Source organism: Sparus aurata, chromosome 21 (genome assembly GCF_900880675.1).
Source record: "Sparus aurata chromosome 21, fSpaAur1.1, whole genome shotgun sequence".
NCBI classification, from domain to species: Eukaryota; Metazoa; Chordata; class Actinopteri; order Spariformes; family Sparidae; genus Sparus; species Sparus aurata.
This window is the reverse complement of record NC_044207.1, coordinates 33,612,122-33,629,942: the sequence shown is the minus strand read 5'-3', so window position 1 is coordinate 33,629,942 and position 17,821 is coordinate 33,612,122. Positions and strand designations below refer to the sequence as shown.

At 46.3% G+C, this 17,821-nt stretch overlaps 1 protein-coding gene across 3 annotated transcripts in view; it reads left to right on the top strand.

Moving 5' to 3' along the window:
• Positions 1–5,710: 5,710 nt before the first annotated feature.
• kcnq3 (potassium voltage-gated channel, KQT-like subfamily, member 3) overlaps positions 5,711–17,821 on the top strand; it is a 95,539-nt gene continuing 83,428 nt past the window's right edge. The window contains exons 1-2 of one of the 3 annotated variants that reach the window (XM_030403262.1): positions 5,711–5,920; positions 6,438–6,881. In XM_030403262.1, the coding sequence (XP_030259122.1) occupies positions 6,568–6,881 (314 nt within the window). In that variant the 5' untranslated portion in view covers positions 5,711–5,920; positions 6,438–6,567. Of the gene's footprint in view, positions 5,921–6,020; positions 6,173–6,433; positions 6,882–17,821 lie in introns of those variants that run through there. The other 2 variants (XM_030403260.1, XM_030403261.1) reach the window with 2 other exon arrangements.

Below are 17,821 nucleotides of genomic sequence, written 5' to 3'. Positions count from 1 at the left end.
ATGAAAGTTGGATGAAGTGGATGAATAAAACACGAGGAGTCGGCCACATCATGCAGATATAACACAACGCCTGTAACGCCGTCAATTATTCACCGGCTGGAACTCTGACAGATTCACAGGAAACCAGAGCGCTCTCTGGGTCAGAACAAACAGGAAGTACCTGCAGGCCCAAACATTACAGATGTTCATGTGGTAGAACGCCTTGATTTAGAGTTTTATACAGCACAGGAATAAAACACCTGGAGTCTCATCAGATTCTGTTCTGAAAATGTGATTTCTCTTCACTCCTGTTGATCAGCCTGACTGCAGCAGTGATCCGGTTCTGTTCTGCTGACTGGAGCTGGAGGGGAAATGGACTTTACTTCATGAACGTTACAGAGAGGAGACAGAGAACCAGAACCAGAACCAGAGTCTCTGCTGAGTGCTGACTTCACTCAGAGGCTGACTTGAACTCAAACACAGACTCACTTCTGCTCGCAGTAAAGTCATCTGGCTGTTTGTGATGAAGAAACACTCAGTGACAGGTGATCAAATCAAACGCACCTCTTCCCTGAGTGAACTTGCAGAGTGTTCGCGGTCGAGAGGGAAGAAGGAGAGAACATGGACAGTGTTCTGCAAACACATCATACCGGTCGTCCAGCGAGGAGAAGAAAGTGGCCACAGGCTCGTCAGACGACGGTCGGCTTGATCAACAGTGTGTGAACGTGTTTGAATCCAGCAGACGTTCGTTTACTGGTTCGCGTCTCACAGCAGGTTTAAAGAACGGATCTTTGATGTCTGGAGAGAAACATTTCTTATTTATGTGCAGCTGTTGATGAAATGTTTCAGACTGTCTTGTTCCTGCTCAGTCGGCTCTGAATACATTCTTTTGGCATACGGTGTGTTTGACACTTTGGCGGTTTGCTGCTTTGGACTCTTGAGCAGGACGTTCCCACTGTGGGGTTTGAACCTGTGAAGCTGCAGGCGGTGTGAGCAGCAGCACGTGTCCTGTCAGCCGCCTGCAGGACGGATGGTCTCGGCCGGGGGACGGCGTGTTCCTCTCAGCCAGTAAAATTACAGGGGTGATGAATTTGTTTCCATTCGTGGACACGAGTATCGATCGCAGCCTCGTCCATCACCAATCACTTTACACCCACATATTGACACCGGGAGCTCTGAAGTGTTCGGCCCGGCTCCATCAGTCTGCTCCTGCCTGAACACCTGACGCTGCCCGAGAGCCGGACTGTGACTCAGCAGGTTGCAGGTTTAAAACCTGGACAGGAAGATCTCCTTTTTCATTTAATTCCAGCCGACGAGATCTCAAATCAGAATTCATCTCAGATTTCTTGGGCTGCTTGTTTATCAGTGTCAGCTCAGGTCCAGTCCAGCAGGAGGTGGTGATTACTGCCACAAACACCAGAAGAAGAACATGTCTTTGTTTCGTATTATAAAAAACTTATAAAGTGTTGTAAGAGTTTAGCTAGAAAGCTATCAACCGTCCACAAACCAACACAAACACACGGCTGACTAGCAGGGAGATGTTTCCCTGATGGATCTGAGGATGAACCGTAATAACTTTGGAAAGACTTTTCATCCAGCACCATCATCAGGTCAACGTTTCCCACCAGCCTACTTAACTAATGTGGGGATGCTAACAAGCTAAGCTAAGATGGTGAACGTGGTAAAAACAAACACACCGAGCTGCACTTGAACGCAGCTGACGGTCAGTTAGCTCGTCGGTCTGTGAGAGGAGACGTCGTCCTGCAGGAATGAGTCCCAAACCCAGAAATATGTCGGCGTCTTTGCACTTCCCTCTTCTCAAAGTCAGTCTGATTTTTAGTCAGATGCCTGAGATAAGGTCTTTGCACAAACGTAAGATGTTTCCACGTTTTCGTTTGACATAAATTAGGTAAAAACCACACTTTGGTGTCAGAGAGCGTTCCTGCTGCAGACGTCACTCTGTGAAGACGACTCACAGACGAGTCTGTATTTTAAAAGAAATCTGTTATTTCCTAAAACAGGAAGAAATTCTGTGTCATTTAGTATCACGAGTGGAGATCTGTACCTGTACTGAGTCATTGTAAAGGCTCAGTTCACCCAAAATTACCAGAAAATACAATGAAAAAAGTTTTTGAAGTGAAATGTGATATTATTTGTGACGCTATCAATCAAAATACTTAAGGATCAATATAATGTGAAGCCACTCGGTTATTGTTAGATATACAGATGTAACACACACACACACACACACACACACACACACACACACAGTATACAACAGATACACGGTGGACATGATGCACATTTGCACAATTAAAACACAGTAAAACACAAGAACAGATACAGTCAGTTCTTTCCAGGAAATAAAATCCTCTATTTGACGCACTCACACACACACACACACACTCACACACACACACACACACACACACACACACACTCTCACACACACACACACACACACACACACACACACACAGGCAGCCTAACAGGATTCGAAGAGGAGAACAGAGCGATCTTAAAATAGATTGATTGCGTGTCTCGGTGGCCTTTAGTATTTCTGCCTAATCGTTGGCGGTCGGAGGATTTGACTAATTATCTGGATGAGAAACGGCAGAAAGCGGCCTGTAATTGAAAAAGCAATAATTTGACTCCAGCTGTCTGCTGCTGCTCTGCAGGACCGTCCTCTGCTTCACCGCCAGGCAGGACGGAGCAGCTCCGTCTGATCTTCTGTTGAAATCCAACTACAGACGCTGGTTTTATAACTTCCAGCTCAATTAAAGTCGCTCATGACGAGACTTTGAAAGGAGTTTAGAGCTCATGAGCAACAGACGGAAGCTGATCTGTCAGTCAGAGTGACTTTCTCTCCTTTTTCACTCCTGTTGATCTGGAAGCTGTCAGAGGGGGACGCTAGGGGTCTTTAGAGGTCTTTAGGGGTATGTTAGGGGTCTTCAGGGTACGTAAGGGGTATGTTAAGGGTCTTTAGGGGTCTCTGGGGTATGTTGGGGTATGTTGGGGGTCTTTAGGGGTCTTAAGGGGTAGGTTAGGGGGTCTTTAGGGTCCATAGGGGGTCTTTGGGGTATGTTAGGGGGTCTTTAGGGTATGTAAGGGGTACGTTAGGGGTCTTTAGGGTATGTTAGGGGTCTTTGGGGTATGTTGGGGGTCTAAAAGGGGTCTTAAGGGGTAGGTTAGGGGGTCTTTAGGGTCCATAGGGGGTCTTTGGGGTATGTTAGGGGGGTCTTTAGGGTATGTAAGGGGTATGTTAGGGGTCTTTAGGGTATGTTAGGGGTCTTTGGGGTATGTTAGGGGTCTTTAGGGTACGCAAGGGGTACGTGAGGGGTCTTTAGGGTATCTTAGGGGTCTTTGGGGTATGTTAGGTGTCTTTAGGGTATGTAAGGGGTACGTAAGGGGTCTTTGGGGTATGTTAGGGGTCTTTGGGGTATGTTAGGGGTCTTTAGGGTACGTAAGGGGTACGGTAGGGGTCTTTGGGGTATGTTAGGGGTCTTTAGGAGTCTTAAGGGTATATTAGGGGTCTTTAGGGGTCTTTGGGGTATGTTAGGGGTCTTTAGGAGTCTTAAGGGGTATGTTAGGGGTCTTTAGGGGTCTTTGGGGTATGTTAGGGGTCTTTAGGAGTCTTAAGGGGTATGTTAGGGGTCTTTAGGGTACGTAAGGGGTACGTTAGAACCCTAACATATATGTTAGGGGTTTTTAGGAGTCTTAAGGGTATGTTAGGGGTACGTTAGAACCCTAACATATATGTTAGGGGTTTTTAGGAGTCTTAAGGGTATGTTAGGGGTACGTTAGGGGTCTTTAGGTGACACAAGCCGTTTTTATACTGGGCAGCAAGTCGCCAATCTGGCTGTAATTTTTGCGGCTAGGTGAACGGATTTAGACAGAAGGCGGTATATATTGGGGGTCTGTTTTGGTCGCCAATTTTCCGCCTCGGAGGGTACACTTATGGGGTGCAATGTAAAGCTTTTATTTTGAAGACAAATTGGACCTGCTTCACTGTTCATGCCTAACTTTGTGCTTCAAGTCACGTCACATGTTTACGCCTACCCCAGTGGAGGCCAAGCAGTGGTTTTTGGAAAAGAAGGAATATTCCACCTCCCTTTTAGAAAGACAAGGTGGCACATTGCAGCCTTCACCTGGCTGCAGATATGCCACCTTTTCTCTCTTAAAGGGGCTTCTGGCTTGTCACCGGGTCAGTCAACTCTAACGAGCAGCTGCTGTATTTGTGTTTTGGGCCTTAAAGAGCCCGTCTTGTACCTCTGGTGGCCATTTTGAACTTTAATGTAAAGTGACCAACATGAACCTGAAGAAGACGCCGTGTGAAAACAGTCTGTAATGTGTTTTATGAAACTTAAAGATGTGAAGCTTTTCTACTGACAACAAATCAAAGGATGAACCTGAATGAAAGCACAACATGACCTCTTTAAGTTGGAGTTTCCTGAGAATGTTTCTCAGCCGTCTGATTGGCTGCCACACCACCCTGATTGTTTCCACCTGTCCCTCGTTGCCCCGCCCTCTCACTGTGTGGACTCCTCCCCCTTCTACCTGGACTTTACCTGTGTGGTGGACTTGCTGTCTCGTCCTCTCTGGTGTTTGATGTAAGAAACTATTTATTTGTAGGTAACTGTTCTGCACTTTAGCATATTTTAGGGATTTTAACGATTAATCGATTAATTGCTGTTAAGAATTTAACTGAATAAAAATGTTTTAGTCGACAATCAGAGACAACCATAAAATCATCCAACAGATTACAGATACTGTCTTTTCAAATATCCAAATAAAATACAAAATACTGGTGAGAGAACACGTGTTTAATTAAAATAAAAGTAGTTTGTAATAACAAACTGATATTATGATATTATATTATAATGAAGTCATCATTTTGTTTCATTGAAAGTTAAATTAACTTTATGTACATTTTTTTGGTTCCTCTAACTCCAGATGTATAAATCTGACTGTACATCGCACACAGATGATGTCACTGATCAAACAGATTTCATACATTATTGATGATTAATCGATTGTTAAGGCCGTCGACTATCGACTAAAGAAATTAATTTAAATTTGCATCCCGAGCACGTTTCATCTACAAACAGCTGACTCGTCGTCTGCTGGTTTGTTCTGTCACGATGACGGTTGTGTTGGATTCAGCTGAGGGCCCCAAATCAAGTTCTGCTCAGGGCCCAGTAAGACCTCGGCCGGCTCTGCTCAATAGAACTTTCGCCCCGGCTCTGTTTCACACTGGACGTCTGCTGGATTAGTTTCTGCTCGGTCTGAAAACAAATTCAGTGTGTTCAGTAAAACCTGAATCTGAGGATGTTGAGTGACATGTTTCATGACAGCGTGCGTTCAGAACCGCTCTCAGTGTAGACCCAGTACAGTTCTATCTTATTGGGTCGTGTGGTTCTGGAGCCTCCAGACGAGCTGATGAAGGTCTGGAGCATGACGTGGTTTCATGTTTCCTCTGAGGAACTTTTACTTGAAGGCTTCTGATACTTCTGTACTTTTACTCTGACTTGTAATCGAGTATTGTTGCAGCTCCTGTGTGTGTTGGCGCGTGACGGTGCATGTCAGCTCCGACATCATGTGTGTGTGTGTCAAGGTGTGCTGTGTGCTTCTGTGCGTGCACACGTGCTTGTATGTGTGTGATTGTGCGCGCGCACGTCACGTCTGCGCTCCCGGTGATGAAAGCCTGATCCTCCCTCTCTCCCTCTCTCTCTCTCTCTCCTCTCCTCCGGTTCAGTTTGAGTATCGACCTCCTTCACGCAGCATCTCTGCTCTCCATCCTCCTCCTCCTCTGTCTCCTCCTCCTCCTCCGCCTCCTCCTCCGCCTCCTCCGCCTCCGCCTCAGCATCAGCACCGCTCCCTCTGCAGGTGGATGGAGGCTGGAAGCCCCGGAGACACGCGCCATGCACGGGAGCAGCTGCCGGTAGGTCTCGGTGCGGCTGCTGGGAGCTGGTTTCTGTCTTCCTCCCGTGTGTGTGTGTGTGTGTGTGTGTGTGTGTGTGTGTGTGTGTGTGTGTCTGTGCGGGATGCAGCTGCCTGGTCTTTGTGTCTCACTGTGCGGGTGTGTTTTTAAGGCGAGTGTGCATTTGTTGCGTGATGCCCTGTTGGATTTTTTTAATTGACTGACAGGAATCTGTTGTTGTGTCGCGTACTGATGCTCCTCCGCGCGTCTCCAGTGAGTTTATCCGACTTTGCTTCGCTCTCCTCCGGTGTTGTGTCTCTGTGTGTCCTGCTGGTGTTTTATAATCAGGGCGTGGAGCGGGTTTGGTTGTTTTACGCACCATCCTTCTGAATATCTCGTCAGGTTTCTGTTCTCAGATGGTTCCCCAAAAAATCCGGGATGTAACGCTCTGCTCCTCTCTTCCTCTCCCTCCTCCTCCTCCTCCTCCTCTTCCTCCTCCTCCTCCTCCTACTCCACCTTTTCTCTGTTTCCCAGTCAGATCGCTGAGCACCTCCCTTCGCGCCGGGGACCACATCCTTAAATGACCCGCGGCTGAAGAAGGGGGGGTGTCTCCGGATCCAGCGCCCGGATCATGGCATGCTGCCCACAGCGGGCATCCAGCACTGACCATGGGGCTCCGGTCCAGGACCGTCGCTAGCGGCTCGGAGGAGCACAAGAGGAGCTCCGGCGCTTCTCACGGGGACTTACTGGACCACGGCTCCGGCGGAGCGGACAAGGATGGCGCCCTGCTGCTGGTGGCTTCAGGCCGGGATGACTACAAGCGGGGCTCTCAGGGCATCGGCATCGGGCTGCTGGCCAAGACCCCCCTGAACTACACCCGGCCGGCCAAGAGGAATAACATCCGCAAGAGGAGGATCCAGAACCTGCTGTACGACGCGCTGGAGAGGCCGAGAGGATGGGCGCTGCTCTACCACGCGTTCGTGTGAGTACATGAGATGTTTTTACACAACTTGTTCCTGAGCCGAGCAGCTGGAGGAGCAAACAGTGTGTGTGTGTGTGTGTGTGTGTGTGTCCGGTCCGGACGACTGGACTCACTGTGTGGCTGCAGTGTTCGGTCCATTAATGAAGCTGCTGGATCAGAGAGGCTGTGACCTGATACCACCTGTGTGTGTGTGTGTGAGTGTGTGTGTGTGAGTGTGTGTGCGTGTGAGTGTGTGTGTGTGAGTGTGTGAACCACTTAAACCCACCAAACTTACATAAGTGCAGCTCCAGCAGATGGCTGATGAAACAGTGGGCTCCTCTGTGTTGAAGCAGCTCAGAGGGGATGATTGTCCTGATTTCTTTGTTTGGTACCTCAGAGAGAACTGAACCCACTCAGCCGGTGTCACAGTGTGTGGAGAGAGTACGTGTGTGAATTATTAGTAAAAAACAAGACTGATCAGAGAGTTTTTTTAGACGTCCAGGAGCTGAAACGTGCTGATTTTTGTGAAAAATAAGGGATGCAGGATCCATATCAGACAGATCAATAATCAAACCAATACTGGAACATTTACATGATCGGTTATTGGCAGATATAGAAATGTCTTTTGTTGGCAGTATGCACCTTTAAAGTTGTTGTGTGAGCAGCCAATAAAAAACAGAGAAGAAGAAGAAATGTCACGCTCAGACTGTCAGACTGCTGCAGCGGCGTAGAGCCACGCAACGTAGACGAGAGACACGCAACGTAGACGAGAGCCGCGCAACGTAGAAGAGAGCCACGCAACGTAGACGAGAGCTGCGCAACGTAGACGAGAGCCGCGCAACGTAGACGAGAGCTGCGCAACGTAGAAGAGAGCCACGCAACGTAGACGAGAGCCACGCATGTCGTCGCTGCGTCTGAGCCGCTGTGACACTCAGCTGTTCAGGAAACACGATCAAAATGTCGGTTTCTGTTATCGTTTATTTTATCGGTATCGGCCGTGAGAGTCAGGTGATTGTCGGTTATCGTGTCGGCTTAAAGACAATCCATATCGTGCATCTCTACAAATATACTTCTATAATTTCCTAACGCCCAAAGTGACGTTGTTTTCAGTTGACTGTGAGAGTAAAGAGATTCTAACCTTTAATCCACCACTTCACAACAGCTGATCGTTAACTTTCCTTTTTATTTTTTGTTGCAAGAATGGAGAAAACTTCCTCGTCTGTGACTCTAAAACAGATCAAGTCTTAACAAGTTCGCCAAATGTCTTGTCAGAACATCTCGATACACTTACCGATTTATATTACAAACAAAAAACGCCTTTAGTGTCTTTATGTTAATGTTGTGTTAATGTATGTCGGAACTCTGTATTAAATCTGAGTGTTTCTCTGTCACTCGTCTGTCAGACCGTCACACCTCTTTTGTCCAGAGGAGGTGCCAGAACCAACAACTGAAACTTCCTCGTTGCCACTGTAATCAAAAGAAGACATTTGAAGACGTCACCTCGGCCACCTTGTCGACTGAATGATTAATTGTGAAATGAATCTGCAGATCATAAATTAATCATTTCAGACATCCGGACGTCTTCGGCCCACAAACCTCCAAAAACCAGCTCAGTTAGAATTCTTCTCTTCTGTGAAACAACGCGGTTGTAAGATGAAGTTGATTATCTCCTCGTGATTCACATCCTCTAATTCTTTTCTAAATGTGCTGACGAACGTCTCCACGAGGGCAGAAACTGGAGACGCTGAGCTGAAGTTTGTCCGGCTCCGTCCAGGTTCTGATCTGCTGGTCAGTGATGAATCCAGCTGGATCCAGTCGGGCTGCGATTTAATAACCCAGCAGATAATTAATAGTCTCACCCTGGACGTGATAATGGCTGCCGCTGCAGAGGTCTGCGAGCTGATTGGACGATGCTGATGTTTGTGTCATTATCAGTATTTAATGTTCTTCCGGCTGGACTCGTTTCAGCTCTCCTGTCCGATCGCTGCGGCGGTTGTGACGGCTGCGTTGTCCGTTTGCCAAAATGACGCTTGGTAGTTTGTTTTTGGGAGCCGGTCCGTCTCAGAATTCACTGCCGGTCCAAACGGCGGGTTTGTAGCTGAACACTGAACAAACATCTGTTGGCTGAGTCTTTTTCTTAATCAGCTCATTCCATTTCATCTTCAATTCATCAGTAAATATCTTCAATCACAGAATATTTAAGGGATCCTTGTTCATGTCCTGTTTGTTTAAGATTCAGCATAAATATTGTTCCTGAAAAAATCTAATTTATCACCAGATTCTAGTGAAAACCTCGTTTAGGGATAAATGATGTAGTTCTGACGCTTAACGAGAGGTTTACAGCCGGCTCAGTTATTAGTAGAAACCTCCTCCGGTGTGTTTGCAGCCTGTGAGGACGTCCTGCCTGACAGTCTGAACTCGGGGCGAACAAACACTCGGAGACGTTCTCGTCTTCACCTGCTGACCGACACCACCGTTTGTTTCCCTCGTCTGGGCTCATTAACTGAAAGATGAGAGAGGAAACACACTCTGACTCATCCCTCGCCTCGTCTCGTGTTCGACTGGCAGCACGCGTGTTTCTCCGCAACTGCGACATATGTATCTTCCAATATGGCCGCTCCATATGTGCTGCTGGCGTCAGAGCGGCGCGGAGCATCAAGTGACGCGTAGAAATCCAGCTTTGTAACGTGAAACACACAGTGGCACCGTCACAGGAAGCTCGTCTCTGACTTATGATGTCATCAAGGAGTGATGTCATCAACAGGTCGGGGTAAACTGACTGCTGAGTGTGTATCTCATTTAAAAAACACTCATGACATCACTAAATTACTGAATTATCAATCAAAACAGAACATTTTCTCTGTGAACTCCGACCTGAGATGTTGTTTTTAATCTGTCGATCTCTTTTTTTAATCTTCCGTCACCTTTAAATGAATAAATATGGAATATCTGACTGCAATCAGCAGCTTTTTTCACCAGAACCATGTGTGTACAGAAGAATTAAAAGCCAAAGTGTGAAATTAATTATTGATATCGGTGAATATATTTCCTGAACGCAGCAGAAAGTGTGTTTTATAATTCAGCAGGAGTGTGTGAGGAGCTGAGAGCAGCGCTGAGTGTTTCCTGCAGGATGGTTTACACTGAGACACGAGTCCGTCACCGACCTCTCGACTTTATCCACGTTTATCTTTGTAATAATTATCAGGGCTGTCACGGTTCTCTGTTCTGACGGTTCTGCCACTGTTGGACTGTCACATCTGGATCAGTAAAGATGAAACATTGTTGGTTTTATGCGCTGACAACAAGGAAACTGAAATCCCTGGTCCCCTCGCCGGCCTGCCACAACCGGGCCTGAGCGGGTCACCTGTTGTACATATGTCATCACGTCGCAGCACAATGTAGCACAACACAGAACACACGAGTCACTTTACTGACTTTTTTGTGCCTTGTTTTGTGTTGAAACTCCTCAAACCGTACCAGGGCCAAGAGAGTAATCAGCTCGTCAAACAAACTGAAGTTTAGGGGTCGAATCTTTGCCGAGTAACACGTTACAGTAAACAGCCTCTAAACAATACAAATAATGTGACTCTGGAAGGTAGAATAGAGCGTAAAGTAATGGAAAATCAAAGTACTCAAGTGAAGAACCTGAAACAAGGAAGAAGGTTTACAGATTCACATGCAGTGAAAAGTGAAATAAACTCTAAAAACATGTCGAAACACAATAAAACTGTTCAGCTGAAGATGTGATTTCATACATCCAGAGTGGTGTGAAATTAATTTATGCGTTTCTTATTGTGAAACTGAGACGTTTCCTCACACTGTCAAAAATCAATGCAGTCATCGCCGCTCTGGTTCGGACAGAACCACCGACCCAAACGTGTGGATGTGTGGTCGGATCGGTCAAGTCAGCCTGGAGACAGAAAATAAACAAACAGACAATTATTCGTACCAACCGATCCTTTAATATTATAATCATTAACGTTATTAACATAAATACTAATTTGTTATTTACAGCCGCAGCTTTAAACCCGCGTTCAGCTCTCGGCTGTTAAGTGTCTTGCTCAACAGCACTTCAGCGGTGTGTGTCGACAGCAGGGGAAGCGCTGCTCACACACTTCACCCACAGTTTATGATGCATAGGCAACTCTTCAACGTGACACACGTATAGGAAGCAGAGGGAGGTGGGACGCGGATTAAAGCGCAGCAGCAGATGGGTGGACGGAGATAAAGACGAGAAGACAAACAGACGTGTGAAGAGGTGGAGACAGAAACACGTGGAGAATAAAACACGTAGAAACTCTGAGGATTCATCCGACTTATTTCCGAGACGTCTATTCAGAAATAAAGACGTGTTCAAGGTGGTGAAGTTCAACATGTGGGGCTTGTTTCACAGGATTCATCCCGAGTCGGGCTTTGCTCCGATCCAGCAGGTCAAAATGTCTATTTAACAATCCCTCCGACCGACTGGAAGTTTGACTGATAACCCAAATAATTGAATTTCGGCTGGCGGGCCTTTTTTTCTCAGCAGGGTTTTTTAATATCAGCCGAAGGACGGGATCACTTTAATTCCCTGGCGTGGTTCAGGAAACACCGGCGGCCCCTGAGGAGGTTCCAGGGCGTCCCCGGCAGAGCGAGGGAGAGTTTATTTTAATACGTCTAAAAAGAGGATTGAGAGAGAGCTGCACAGTCTAACAGTGAGCTACAGCAGCTGACTGAAGTGGATTCACCCGATCACAGCAAAGACAGAGACGTCTTCTGAAGTTAGCATGCTAACCAGCTAGCTCCTGATCGCACTCTGTATCTCAGAGGTGTGAAAGCAGCCAGACAACAAAATAAACTAAAAGTCAACAGAGGAAATATTGAACATAAAGAAAATGTAAAGATACAACACGTCTGTGGGTTTTTCTGCAGAAACATTCTCCCAGCATGCATTCTGGCGCCTGGTTTTGGGAGGGGACACTGTGAAGGAATTTCAGTATCAAATTCAAGCTCCTCTTCCAGGACTGAAGGCCTGTAGTACCAAAATGTAGTTACCATAACAACCCCGGAGAGAGAGAGAGAGAGAGAGTGAAATCAGATCTGCAGAGGAGGCTGAGAGTCAGGTAGAGCGAGCATGTGTGAAAGCAGGGAGAGAGAGAGAGATCAACAGAGACAGATCGGGAAACACGAGATGTTCGGCATCAGCAGTTTCGGTGGCAGATCAGCGGTGAACCTTGGCCTCGTCCTGGCATCCAGACAGGCCTGACAGGACGGCAGCTTCCCAGAATGCACGGCTGTATAATTCCCATCTCTCTCTCTCTCTCTCTTTATGGTTATGTCTCTCGTCCCTCACTTCTCCAGAATGTTGATGTTGTTGCTTTTTTTACCAGAAAGCGGCTGCGGGTGCAGATCCTGGCCGTCCGGTGGAAACCTGGTGTTGTCAGCGTTGGTGATGCTCCTGCTCTCAGATCAGTGTGGAGGATTACACGCTCCTCTGCAGGTGGAGGAGCTCTCCAGCCCCCTCAGGCTCTCTGGATTAATGTCAGACATGCATTGTCATCCTGCTGAAACAACGAGGCTGATGTCGACTGACACGGGTTAATCGCTTCAGTCCAGGACGGCGATCGTGGAGGCATTTGACATCCAACACTCTGATCTGAGAACAGAAGTTGTGCACAGTTTCTCTTTCTGTTGTTCATGTGTGACGTCCGGTGTTGCTGTTTCCTTCCTGGATATTTCTCCCACTCAGATGTAGTTTATTACAGCGTCATCGCACTGTGTTTGTTTTCAAACCTGCCACTTTAGTGACGGACACATCTGTCTACCATGCAGAAATACTTGAGTTAGATTTACTTACAGAACAATAAAATTAGATACAGATTAGGTTCAGGTTCTGCTGTGGACCATGGAGAGATTTCAGCACCACGGACAGAGACCGCAGGAACACTGAGCAGGAACTTCATCTGAGGTCCGCTTCAGAAGGAAGTCTCAGTCGTGTTCTGACAAATCGGACCTTTAAAGAATATTAGAAATGATGAAATATCAGATTCTCCTGCTGTCGGATTAAAGATGAGTCACTAACGTAAAAGATGTGACAACAAAACTTTATTAGATGATATTTTGAACTAACGGATAAAAGATTTGTCGTTTTTTTATCATCATAAACTGAATATCTTCAGAATTGATCAGACAGAACAACATCTGGAGACGTTTCTTTATGTTTGAAGAACAAATTCACGTTTTATAAGCAAAACAATAAATGGAATCAACAAGAATAGTAAATATTTATCAATAAAGAAAATCAAACTAGTTTGAACCTGAAGTTTAATGAAACTGGTTATTAATATAATGTGAGTGATGATATTCTCTTTATAATGTGAATAAACAGCGTTTCTCACCACTCACAGCTCAGCTCCGTCTCTGATCGGAGTCGAGCTGAAACTAAACGATCTTCTGTGATTTTGCTGAGTCTACAAAAAGCTATTTTTACCGTGCAGGAAGCATCCGTCTGCTTAATTACCTGAAACTTGACAAACGTCTGGATCTGAACCTGTCACATCCGCCTCCCGTCTCTGAGCAACACGTCACGCGTGCTGCAGACGCTCGTGTTGTTTCCTTCGGCTGAGTCGGCTGTTCAGGCTGAGAAATGTGAGGTGTCCTGGTTTTGTGCCGGGTTTGAACGGTTCTGTCACAGCAGGAGGAAACCGGCTGCAGACTTAATAAATCAACAACAAGCCCGAGACTTTGTGATCGAGTGAAGAAATATGCTGCCGCTCGCAAAACAGCCTCAACAGAACCTTTGTCGAGACTTCAGGATCCAGTTGTGACGACAGATGTTGGTGTTTCATGACACCAGAGTTCATATCCGTCAGACAGAGCGGAGGTCCGAACAGCTGCTCAGTTCTGAATAAGACAGAGGAGCAGCTGGAGGTTCTGTTCACTGTGCAGACAAACACACTCACATCGGTTCTGTCCACACGGTTCTGATGGACAGTCTCTCACAGATGTGTTTCTTTTCTGTGGCTGCTTCCTGAGCTACAGGAGGCGAGATGTGACAATTTCACATTTTGGGATTTTCAAAAGAAGTTCCTGACTTTAGTTTGTCTGAACCAGGAAGTAAGAAAGGAAAAGATGTAATAATGAGCAAAGAAGGGTAATTTAATGTTCAATGTCTAATGAGATTCTTCTTCTTCTTCTTCTTTGTTTCCTGTCAGTCTCTCGTCTTTTAAAAACAGTCTGACTCCAGCCGGTCTTGACGTCTCTTGCGTGACAACAGATTCTCCTCAGACGGAAACTTCCCTCCTCTTTTTCTCTCCTCTCTTCTGTCTCCTCTTTCATCCTCCCCTGGTGTTGTTATTATGAGTCCAGTAGCTCAGTGATAACATGAATCTATATCACATACATACACGTACAGATGACAGCAGGCTTTATCGTCCTGACTCTGAACTCTTTCAGACTCTGGTTGGGGTCAAACAGGGCCGATCAAACCGTCGCGGTGGTGTTGGTGACTGGGAGCGATGTGTGCAGCTCATTAGGGGCTACCAGCGCTCATTAGCAATTAGCGACTCTAAATAGCATTCGGCAGCAGAGTCATTTGGTCGCGGTACACGACAGCGGGGAAAAGCGCTGAGTGCGAGGAGTTAATTGAGCTTCACAAGTTAAAGCAGATGGCCGTCTTCAAGCTCACGGCTCGGCTGCTGACTGCAGGTCCGGTGATTATCTTTAATATTTGCGTTGACAGATTAGATGGAGGATATCGGTGAAGTTTGGAGCCCTGAGATCAGTCAAAGTGTCTCTGTGTGAAGCACAGCTGACAGTTTCATGCCTCAGCTGGTTGTTCAGAGGCTGACGGTTTGATCCTCGGAGCAAAATCTGCAGAAAGAGCTGTGTAAGTTGTTCTGTCCGTCCCGAAACACACGTTTTTGTAGACTCACCATTTTCATGCAGCGACAGCAGAACTCTTACACACTGAGTTCAGGAGTGGAGTTCGATATACGGAAGCCGTCTGTGGTTCTGTTCACAGCTTGTTTCCTCCACGGCTGAAGGGTCCCGGTTAATCAAACGTGGTGCGTTTGAACTCACCTCAGCTGCTTCAGACTGAATGTTTCTGTCAGCGAACACGAGCAGCGACTCTTCAGATCTGCTCGATTTATTTTGCATGAGAACAAAGTGAAATCCACGTATCAATAAAGTCGGTGCATTTGAGGCAGATAAAGTCTGTATAGTATAAAAGTCCATGACCAGACTCCTTAATTCATCACGTTTGAGTTGCAACATCTGGTGATTAACTGATAAGTTATCAGACAATAACTTAACCAGTTTTTAAGAAAACATTTCCAAATTCTCTGATCCAAAAATGTGACTGTCGTCTTGTTTCTGTCCTCCTCAGTAAACTGAATGTCTTTATCAACATTTTTAGATACAGAACAGCCAATCGATCAATCAAGATGATGATCGACAGACAGACAGACAGACAGACAGAGCTGGGCAGGAAGGCCTGACAGTGACAGTGTGACAAATCCAAACTTCTCAGACTTTTAGTTCAGAAAAACTCAGAAAGTTTAGAAGTTTGACGTTCAGTATTAAAGAGCTGAAGAGGTTTAAGTCTCATGATCTCAGGTGACTGAGTGTCAACAGGAGATTTGTGTTTTTAGAGTTGTTATTTGTAGATCGATCAGGGATTTCTGTTACATGAACGACTTGACTGAATGAAAACAGTCTCTTTTATAAACAGTCTGTTTGTGTTGAGCCATCATGGTTTCATCTCCGGGCTCATAATGGACTCTGTGGTTGTGGTCATTTAGCGTAATGACATTAATCTTCAGCAAATGTTGCACCAGTGGGAGATTCGACTCTGTGGACGGATGAGATGAATCACAGAGGCTCAGTTAACTAGAGAATACATCTCACAGCGAGTCTGAAAGGTGGGAGAAGAAGTTAACTTCAGATGTTTTATTATAAAACAACTTAAAAATGGGAAATATACAAGATCTGTTAAAATCAGATTCAGTGTCGGATAAAAGTGGTGTTAAAGAGGTGTTAAAGGTCCACTCAGTGTTTCCTGTAGAAGTTCAGATATTTGTGTAGAAGTAGAAGAACTGATTCAGCTTGTTTACTCCAGTAAAGTAATAGATTACAGGCTCTGACATGTACTCAGTGTATCAGAGTAAAAAGTCTCCCTCTGAAGGACGTTTGTGGTCAAAGCTAACTGAAGCTCACGTCATATTAATAGAATTCAAAGACTATTAAAGTTAAAGGTAGAATCAGTAGGATTTGTCCCAGCTGTTCCTGAACGCACCACAAAGACAGTTGATTGTTGAGTGTCATTCCCAGGACGTCAAATAGACACATGTTGGGTTGGTAAAGCGTCCCGAGCAGCAACAAAGAGAGAAAATCAGAAACTCTCTGCAGATACGAGACACTAACACGCCTTTTCTCCACATTCCAGTCTCCCTCTCTGTCTGTTTACGCCTTCTTACGGCTTTTACGTCTTTGTCTCGTCTCGCTGCGTCTGATAGGTCCACATCAGTCTGCTGATGGTGGGATGGCGTCGTGCAAAGTACTAATTATACTAAGTATTTCACCCTGGAAACAAAGATGAGCTGAGAGTCAGTGCAGCCTTTATTAGTTGCTGAAGGCTCGGTGGATGAAGCCGGCAGCTGACGGAGCTCAACGTCCTCCAGCTCATCTCCACATAACTTATATGTTTAGTCCTGAGGAACAGCTGGTTCTGGATCAGTGCTGCAGGCCTGAATCACTGGTATACATGAGAAACAGCTGTTCGTCCTGCACCAGAACCAGTTTGGCGAGCCTGCAGTCGCTCTGACAGTCTCTGAAGTTACATGTTCATTTGGAAGTCACTCCCACAGAGCTGGCTGAGAGCCGAGGTGACGGAGCTGCTGCTGCTGCTGCTGCTGCTGCTGCTGCTGCCAGAGCCTCCATGTGACCGCTTCAAACTGAACAGGACTGTCATGTCAACCTGCAGCCTGATTCTAAGAGCCATGATAAACACCTGCCTCTTCTTCTTCTTCTTCTTCTTCTTCTTCTTCTTCTTCTTCTTCTTGTCTTTTCAAGCCACCTGCACAGATGAGTAAAAAGTACTTCTGCTGCATCGATGGAGGTGATTAGTGAGAGTTTTATGTTTTTTGCTCCGACCAGCTGTCAGAAAGCTCTGCAGGATGAAATGGCTTTCATGATGGTGCATCAGGAGGTCAAAAGTGACAGAAATAAAGGTTTTCTTCAGAGACCCTGGTGATGATGTGAGAGTCGTCTTGTAGTTTGAATGTGTGCCGTTCCACAACGAACTCCATCTGTTGACGAGGACTGTGTGAAACGGTCCGAAGCTCTGCAGAAACAGAGCAGAAGGATCCTGAGTGAAGCTCTGAAGTCGTCTTCAGTGTTTCAGGACCAGCAGCTCAGACGCACTTCGCTCGTCAGACCAGAGGACGGATCAGATTTCGATGATCTTTTTATTTGTGTTTGCGTCACGCTCGACAATCGCTCATTTCATCGATGATTCAGGCCCCGTCTGATCCACATTAGTCCGGCTCGTTTGGCTTTTTTTCCGTGACGATGCCATGGGGATGCTGTGTTGTCTTCCTCCGGAGCGCAATTAGCCCAAACACCAGAACAAATCCAATTGTCCTGCTGTTATCAGTATTTGTACACTTCCCCCTCTGACGCTTTTCTGCTCTCTGCATCTTTTCCTCCTCGCCGCTGTGTCGTTTCTTTCCCTTCTTCCTCCCCCGGACTCAGACGACTGTAATGTTCGTGGCGCCCGGAGGCTCCGACCTCCAACATCCCCCGGAGGCCGTTTGCCTCTGGTCTCAGCCTGCGTACGAACGATGCCGTCAGGTTTCATTAGCGTCAAGTTGTGCAGCAGAATGTTGTAATCTTCAGGTGTGAGTCAGTGAGCTGGAACGAAGAGTTTCAGACTCGTCCTCACTGTAAACGTTCAGTGTGGCGCTGCAGTTGGTCTCATT